General features: G+C 54.3%; 1 protein-coding gene across 1 annotated transcript; it reads left to right on the forward strand.

Moving 5' to 3' along the window:
• Positions 1–4,541: 4,541 nt before the first annotated feature.
• CHADL (chondroadherin like) lies at positions 4,542–7,745 on the forward strand. The gene is made up of 4 exons (XM_008496337.2): positions 4,542–4,700; positions 4,784–6,439; positions 7,112–7,278; positions 7,529–7,745. The coding sequence occupies exons 1-4, from the start codon at positions 4,542–4,544 to the stop codon at positions 7,743–7,745; spliced, it is 2,199 nt and encodes a 732-aa protein (XP_008494559.1).
• The last annotated feature ends 1,167 nt before the right edge of the window (positions 7,746–8,912 follow it).

Genomic DNA, 8,912 nt, shown 5'->3' on the forward strand with positions numbered 1-8,912 from the left:
CATTGTGGGGGGCAGTGTGTACCACAGCTGGCACTGTGCAGCAGCTCGGCCTCAGGGCAGGAAAAGCTGATGGGAACTCATCAGGGGTGTGCAGGCAGCACAGACAGAACAAAGGTCTGGGTGGACAGGAGTGAAATAAAGTGCAGGGTATGTGCAAGATCTACTTGCACACACTCACTAATTGTGTTCTTCTAGGTTGTGAGCCAGTTCAAGGCAACCACTGGTGATACTGGGGGGGGCTGAGGGGGAGGCTTTGTGTTGCTGTGAGCTGGCAGGCTCAGGAAAGCAATGTCATGTGGCTATGGCTAGGGAAATGTTGGTCTTCATGTAAGAGCAGTGGCTCCTCAAGGAAAAAAAAAAAAGGCTGCCCTGAGGCTAAGGGCAAAATGCGTTTTCTCCTGGTTTCTGTGACTGAAGCTGGAACTCATCTGTGTCCAAACTGATAAAAATCAACTGAAAGCAAGTACCTGCACCTACAAAAGGAGCTTTAATCATTGCAGGCTGAGGCCTGGATCCTTCACCTCATCCTGTTCTCTTTCTTCAGCTGTCTTTCGGAAAAGAAAATCTCTTAAGTTTTGCCACAAGCTTGAGGGCAAAATCAAGACATCTGTATTTTCTGTAAGTCTTGAACCTAGTATGGCTTTCCTTGAAGCTCAATGATCTCTTGCTGCTCTCCATCTCCCTCTGCCCTCAAGGGGGATCAGAGAGAAAAGGAATGTGATGCAGAGCAGAGATGCAGAGACCAAGCCCAGGGGTTCACCTCTACAGAAGATCCTGTGTGATAGGTGCCATGGAGCATGTCCTGTGAGCAAGGCTGGCTGGCAGAGCCTGTCAGGGTCAGAGAGGTGGTGGCTTCCTACATGAAGATCTGTGGGCCAAGGAGGAACTATGTGTGAAGGTTTGAGTAGCCAAGCATAGCAGCAGAACAAGGGTGAAATGTTGATCCCCAAATTTCTTTCAAAAGCTAATGTTTAGAGACAGGATTTTCCTGGTATTCAGTCAAGATAAGATGTCTAAGAAAAAGGTGTGTGTGAGGGTAGAAGCAACAGTCTCAGCAGAAGGGAGGTTTGTACCTCAGGATTGCAGGGAAAAAAAGTAAATAAGATGGAGATTTCTGATTCTGGTATCCATTAGAAGTTGTCCCCAGAGGATGGCTGTTTCACAGCTGTGCACTGGAGGGATGTAGAGCCATTCAAGTGCTGCTTCAGCCTGTTGTGTGCAGCCATCTCACTTCAACAGCATGGGTGTTGTCAGAAGTATTTTGAATTTGAGCTTCATCAATGCAGTAAGGCAGCAGTGGTGCAAAGTGCTGTCTGCACAGAGTGGTTTTGGGTGCATCTACCCTGTAGTAGTAGTAATAGGATCAGGCTCCTTGCAGGCAAAGGTGTGAAACATTTTCTTTAATGGAAAGGAAAAGTATCTGGCTTGGCAGAGGTGGGCTAAACCCCACCAGGTAGAAGTTCAAGTGTGTTGCCTTCATGTCCTATCAGAAAGAGCAAAGAATGTCTGCCTCCCTGCAGCCTTGGTAGAATCTAAAACTGGTGAAATCATTGTTTGTTAAATGAACAAGCTAAAAGCTGGGGAATGGGTAGATGTGACATCTGGTTCATGGTACAACACCTTGACCTCTCCATGGTCTTCAAGCAGAGCCCAGGCCTCTGCCAGGGAGGTGCTGCTGTCCATGTGGTTGGCCAGACAGAGATGGAGGCTTTTGGCTGGGTGACACCATGGTGGATGAGGCAGTGGGGAGCAGGGCACCCTGGAGAGTGGCCAGAGTTGTGGTGATGGTGGCTGTGGCAAGTGGTTTCATGGCAGCTGGTGGATGAGGTTGTTGCTGAGATGCAGGGTTGCCAGCAGTGGGGCAGAGGAGGTCATAGTTCAGGTGGAGGTGGTCACTGTTCCCCCCATCCTCCTGAAAGTGCTTGGCCAGAGCTGCTCTACCCTGCTGCCCCCCTGGCAGAGGGCAGTGACATCCAACAGGTTTGGGAAGAAGCTGACCTCCAACATGGGGAACAGAGGGTGCTGCAAGGTCATCTTGGTGGTGGCACGGGGGATGGCAGTGAGGGCAGGCTGGGGCAGCAGACACAGCCCTGCCAGGCAGGGCAGGAGCAGCTCAAGGGGGCACAAGGGCTCAGCCACACTGGTGGCTCACAGTAGGGGTAGTGTGAAGACCACCAGCACTGTAACACAGAACAGGCACTTCTGCCTTCACCTGGGCATCACTAAAGCCAACCACCACCCTGACACAGGTCTTGAGGGTTTGGTGCAAGCAATGAGCTCCCCATGGTGACTCCTGCCAGCCCAGAGCAAGTTCATTCTCTCTAGACCTACATCCTGAATGGTCCTCCCTGCAGAGCAGAGACAAGATGAGAGCCAGTCCCACCTAACCATCCATCCCATCAATGTGGCTGGGTGGTCACACTGTGTCACAGAACACCCCAGGATCCTGCAGGGATGGAAGAGGATGCCTGGGCCAAGACAGTGGCCAGGGAGGCTTGCAGACCCTGGCCAGCATGTCCCTCACACACAGGTGGTACTGGGGTGGGACATACTTGTTCTGGCAGCTGAGAGAAAGATGGTTAAGGGGGAAGGTCTTGTTCTGGGAGGGACATGAGTAGCAACTCTTCCAGATTTTTGTTGGGATGCAGAGCTGCTCCCATTCCGTAGGAGACTGAAACACAGAGTCAAGAAAGACAAGTGGCAGAGTTGGGGATGGAAATAAAGGCCTCCATGTACTTGGGCAATCAAATGAGGTTTCAGACAGGCACTGCCACCACTAAGCCTCTTCAAAACAAGCAAAATTAGGAGAACTCAGGGCTGTAAATGTGGCATGACCACACAGCCCACCTTGCCAGCTGCCTCTTTCCTTTGCCTCAGGCTTACCGCTGCAGTTGCAGTTTTTGCCTGGATGTCAACTTCCTCCCCTCTGCACCTCCGCAGCTCCTCTGAATTATGCAGCCAGGAAAGGAAAGACAGAGCCGGGGAAGCAGTGAGCACAAATCCCACATGGGCTCTGACTGGGCTGGGACTGCCATACGCCAGGATTTGGCTCCCCAGTGCTGGTGCTTCCAGTTCCCTGTGAAACAAGAAGGGGGAGGCGATGCCTGGGTCATTTGTCCTCTCTCCAGGGGTGCATTACCCTTCCTTCCCTCCCTCCTCCTCCTTCTCCTCCTCCCGCGTTTCTGGCTCCGTCCGGCGAGCGCTGCTGGGAAAGCGACACAAGGGAGCCCATTCAGCTCTGGCTCCTGCAGGAGAGTGAACAGGAGCTCGGCAGCCACTGGACGCAGGAGGAGAGGGTGACTGCTTTATCACCTTTCTTCACCACTTCTTCAGATCCAGGTAACACACACCCCATCCCTCCCAGCCCCTGGGTGTACAAACCCCTCCCAGGAGTGTGGGAGGGGGTGGCAGGAGGATGCCCAGCACATGGCAGTGCCCAGGAGAGAGATTCGGGCTGAGTAGGAGGGGGCATTAGATTGGTGATACTTGGCAGTGGCTGTGCAGGATGGGAGGGTGACCCCAGGATGTGGGGGAAAGGAGTGGGGCTGAAGCAGGGCTGGCTGGCAGCAGGAGAGCAGAGTAGGGACATGGGACCATGAGGGATGATGAGCCACAGTGGGCAAGGGGATGGGCACCATGGAGGTTTCCACAGGTTTCAGCCTTGCAGACCCCACTGCTGGAGGTCCCCAGAGCTTGGGAAGAGGGGTGTATTGGCCGTATCTGCAGCCTCACTGCACCCCTCTGAGCTCACCCCAGCCTTGGCCTCTCTCTGGCTCCTCCACCCCAGGGGCTCACTCCTGCCTGGCCAAAACCAACTTGTTCTTCCTGCAGCTAAACAGTGGAGATCTATTCCAAAAACTTCCATGAATAGCTTAGAGTAGGGGGGGAAAGGGGTGGGCAGCATGCAGGATGGGAAGCTAGGGTGGGGGAGATGGGACATGTGCAATTAAAACCAAGCCAGAATGCTCAGTAGTCGAGTGTGATCACATCCCCTGCATAGCCACACCTGCTCACCTCACAAAAACCCCCCAAAAAACCCAAATCAAACCAAGAAAACCAGCCGAACAAACAAAAAAACAAAACCAAAAATACCCCATAAGCCTTGCTTGTAGGAGGAATATCAACAATCTGCCTAGGTCTAGACACTGCTCTGCTAATGGTACATGAAGAAAAGGTGTGGGGAGGGGGGGAGGGATGGTGCGTCTGTGTGTCTGCTTGAAGCTTGTTTCCTCCATGAGTGATCCCATGGTCCTGATGAGCTGCTTGTAGAAACTCCCAAATGTTCCTCAGGGAGATAACCCGGGTAAAAGCTGTTTCCAAGCAGAGTGCTGCTATCTATGGCCTTCACTTTTCATTCTAAATATTTCTTTTCTCCTTCCAATCTCTTCCTTGTTTATATACCCTCATGATATGAGCAAGAGATGTGAGACCTGCTCCATGAGGTCACAGCAATGTCTCCTACAGCACCAGGGGCCACATGGGAGCCTGTCCCCTCTCCTGCCCTCACTGCCATCTCTCCCTGGCCATAGGTGTCCTCTGCCATGAGGTTGTCCTGGGGGCTCCTCCTGCTCGCTGTGGCTCTGGTCCTGTGGGGGAAAGCTGCAGCCCCCTGCCCCGCACCTTGCGTCTGCGACAACCTCCATGCCCACGTCCTCTGCCTCAATGGGAACCTTACGGCCGTCCCTGGGGCTGTCCCACAGGTGGGTGAAGGGATGGGCAGGGGAAGACAAGGTGGGGATGGTAGCCCTGGGGTAATTCAGCTTTTTATTTGTGTGACCAACAGCTCACAAAAAAACTGGACCTTCGGGGCAACAGTTTCACGGTCATTCCGGTGGGAGCCTTCCTCGCCACCCCGTACCTCACACACTTGGACCTGCAGCACTGCAAGGTGGAGAGGCTGGAGGAGGGAGCTTTCCGGGGGCTGGGGAGGCTGCTCTATCTCAGTCTGGCCTCCAATGGCATAGCCCTCCTCTACCAGGAGTCCCTGGATGGGCTCTCCTCCCTCCAGCAGCTCAGCCTGGAGGGGAACCGCATTGAGGAGATCCAGCCAGGTGCTTTTGGCCATCTGGGGTCCCTCACAGTCCTTGATCTGAGAGCAAACGCTTTGGTCTACCTCCCAGACATGGTCTTCCAGGGTCTGCAGGCCCTCCGGTGGCTCCGGCTGTCCCACAATGCCCTCCACGTTCTGGGCAGCGAGGCCTTTGCTGCCCTTCCCGCCCTGCGCAGGCTGAGTCTGGACCACAACGAGCTTCAGGCACTGCCTGGTGAGGCCCTGGCCAGGCTGGACGGTGCCACCCGGCTGGACCTGGGGCACAACCCCATCACCTACGTGGCTGAGGAAGCCTTGGCAATGGCCTCCCTGAAGCATCTCTTCCTCGATCACGCTGCTCTTCAGGACGTGGCACCTGATGCCTTCACCCACAGCCCTCAGCTGCGCACACTGGACCTCCGCAAGAACCATCTGCGGGGGATGCTGCCCCTGGCAGGGGCTGGAGGGCTGGCGAAGGTCAGCCTGGCGGGGAACCCCCTGCTCTGCTCCTGCCTTCTGAGACCCTTCCATGTCTGGCTGGCGAGGGCACGGGTGCAAGCAGAGGGGTCCTGTGCCGCACCCCCTGCCCTCCGCGGCCGGCCCCTCGACTCCCTGAGGCCCCTTGAGATGAGGTGCAGCCGCCCCCGGCTGCCCCCCAGACCATCAGAGCAGCCAAGGGTGCCCAGCAGCAGCAGGCAGTGCCCACAGGGGTGCACCTGCTCCACAGATTTCCGTCACGGGTCCTGTGAGAACAGGAACCTGCAGGAGATCCCCGAGGGCTTCCCCAGAGACACCCGACTCCTTGACCTGCGCCGGAACACCTTTAGGACGGTCCCACCCGGTGCCTTCCTTGGCTTGAAGGAGCTGGTGTCCCTCCACCTGCAGAGCTGCAGCATCAGGGTGCTGCGCCCCGGGGCGCTGCGAGGGCTGGAGAGCCTGATCTACCTCTACCTCAGTGACAACCACCTCTCCGCCTTGGCGGGCACCGCCTTTGAGGGGGCCCCACGACTGGCATACCTTGACCTGGACCACAATTCCTTCACCCACCTGCCTGCTGTTGCCTTCCAGCTTCTTCCCAACCTCATCTCCCTCCACCTGCAGCACAATGCCATTGGGGAGATGATGGAAGGTGACTTAGCCGGGGCTCAGGGGCTGCGCTGGCTCTACCTTGCTGGGAATGCCATCGGGCGCATTGCCCCCGCTGCCCTGGCTCCTGCCAAGATGCTGGAGAAGTTGCACTTGGAGGGAAACCACCTGACCGAGGTGCCCACGGCTGCCCTGCGGGGTCTGCTGTCCCTGAGCGAGCTGAAGCTGTCCCGAAACCCCATCAAGCACCTGCAAGATGGCGCCTTCCTGCCGCTGGCCTCCAGCCTGCAGCACCTCTACCTGGACAACATAGGCCTGGAGTGGGTGAGCATGGGGATCCCTGAGGGTCAGGGATACCACAGGGCACAAACATAGGCCCCATCTTGTTCCACCACCCAGGGCTGGTGGTACCTATAAAGCCATCTGAAAAAAATGTCCTCAAACTTTCAAGGCTTATGGAAATGCTCTGTATCCTGGTCGTGGGTAGGGGCTTTCTTGGGCTCAGCTGGAATGTTGTCTTGCTTCAACCCGCCCCCTAGGACAGATCTTTTTGCCCCTGGTCCTTAAAGAAACCAAGTTTTGGTGTGGTACAGACTGTTACCCAAACCACATCCTTCCCCCATTCCTGCCTATATGTCTCCTGCTCTTATTACCAGCTGTCCTGCAGGACTCTTCATTGATGTTACCCTGAATTCCTCCATCCTCTCAAGGGGTGTTAATGCCACTCTCATAAGCACTGTGCACCTCAATGCTGCCCAAGGACTGCTCTAAGACCTCCTGCATGCCACCTTCTTTCCAGGAGCAGGGTGTACTGAGTCCCAAACTGATTTAATTCCAGTCCCCAAGGACATGTGCTGCTCTTTAAAACAGCTTTCCTGGGGCTGCCAGGGTCAGGACAGGTTCTCTTAGCTCCCCCAGCTGGTGAGCAGTGCAGGGGCAGAGATTTTCTCCCCTGCTTCCATCAGGACCCCCTGACTCACGCTCACTTTGTTGCAGATTTCCCCCAGTGCCTTTGCTGGTCTTGGTCCCAAGATTAGAAGCCTCTACCTGGAGAGCAACAAAATGAGCAACATCCCTGACATGAGCATCTTCACAGGGCTGGAGATCCTCAACCTGAGGGATGTGCCTTTCCACTGTGACTGCCAGCTCCTTCCCCTGCACAGGTGAGTGCCACGAGGGGGGATGAGGCCAAGGGGACAACCTGGGTGACAGGTGGACCCCAACACGCTGCAGGCATGAGCCTATGGCAGTGTAGGGAAAACTGGGGTGAGCAGATATCCAGAGGTCACCCAGTTGAGGCCCTGAGCAACCTGGCCTGGCTCTGAAGTGACTCATGCCCATGCATGGCCATGGAGTTTCTCTCTCCCTTCTTTCCCTCCTGCTCCTTTCCATCATCTCCTGCCACATTTCCAGGTGGATCGACAAACTCAACCTCCACACAGGGGCCACCTGTGGGTCCCCTCAAGAAGCTCAGGGGCTGAAGGTGAAGCTTTCCACTACTTTCCAAACCTGCCCTGGCTGGGGACAAGTCAAGGCTAGTGGAGCCAGTCCTGACAAGGCCAAGGCTGCAAGCAAGAAAAAGAGGTCACGAAAATCACCATCCAGAGGCTTCAAGAAGAGCAGAGCTTAGGAAACGTGTACAGGATGCCATACCTAGGGCTTGGTGAGAGAAGCTTTGCTGGATTTGTCCCCATTACTGCAACATGGATATTGCATCAGGTGCAAAGGAGAGAGCCTGGTGCCACCAGAACCAATGCTGATTTGCCAAAGATGCAGATTTGATTTTGCAGGACACAGAGGCACATCACCCTGGAAAGAACTGGTGCAAAAAGCTTCTGTAGTGTTTGCAGCATGCTTTGATGACTCAAACAACAAAACCAATTCCTAAGGTTTCCTTCAGCCATGCAGACAAGCAGGAATCCACAAGTTTGTTTCTGTTTTTAAGAGTGCTGTGCTTTGTGTTTTCATTTAAGAGCCCTTCACAGCCTTAGAAACAACTGAAGAGTCCTGAGCAGGACTGTGTACAGCACTAATGCAATAATCTGCTCAAATCTTAAAGCAAAAAATTTCAAACTTATCCCCAGTAAAAACAATGCCTTAAATCTCAGCACCTCTTCAGAATTAAAGCATAAGCAGAATGAAAGCCTTCTATTTTCTGCCAAAATTTAACGGTGGTTCCCACATCCCATCCATAAGAGATGTACCCAATCTATTCCGCACAGCAGGACAGGTTGGTATCCCACAGCCCCAGGGGCAACACAAGGTGATTCTTTGCTTTCAAGTCAGAAGTTTGTTCAAATTGGGAAGACTTTAAAAGGTAAATGCTTTTAGCTGTTAAATGACCACATGGGAACCACATGTAATGACCACATGTAATGGAACCATTACATTAAATCATAGAATGGCTACAGTTGGGTCACCATCGAGCTCCAACCCCCCTGCCAGGGGCAGGGACACCTCCCACCAGACCAGGTTGCTCCAAGCCCCATCCAGCCTGGCCTTGAACACTTCCAGGGAGAGGGCAGCCATGGCTTTCCTGGGCAACCTGTGCCTCAACACCCTCACAGGAAAGAAATTCTTCCTAATATTTAACCTAAATCTATCCTCTTTTAAAATCCCCCCTTGTCCTGTCACACTGTGCCCTTGTAAAACATTCCTCCCAAGCTTTCCTGTAGCCCTCCTTCAGGTACTGGAAAGCCACTATAAGGTCTCTCTGGAGCCTTCTCTTCTCCAGGCTGAACAACCCCACCTCTCTCAGCCTGAATTCACAGGAGAGGTGCTCCAGCCCTCAATAAAA

Source organism: Calypte anna, chromosome 1, assembly GCF_003957555.1.
Source record: "Calypte anna isolate BGI_N300 chromosome 1, bCalAnn1_v1.p, whole genome shotgun sequence".
NCBI classification, from domain to species: domain Eukaryota; kingdom Metazoa; phylum Chordata; class Aves; order Apodiformes; family Trochilidae; genus Calypte; species Calypte anna.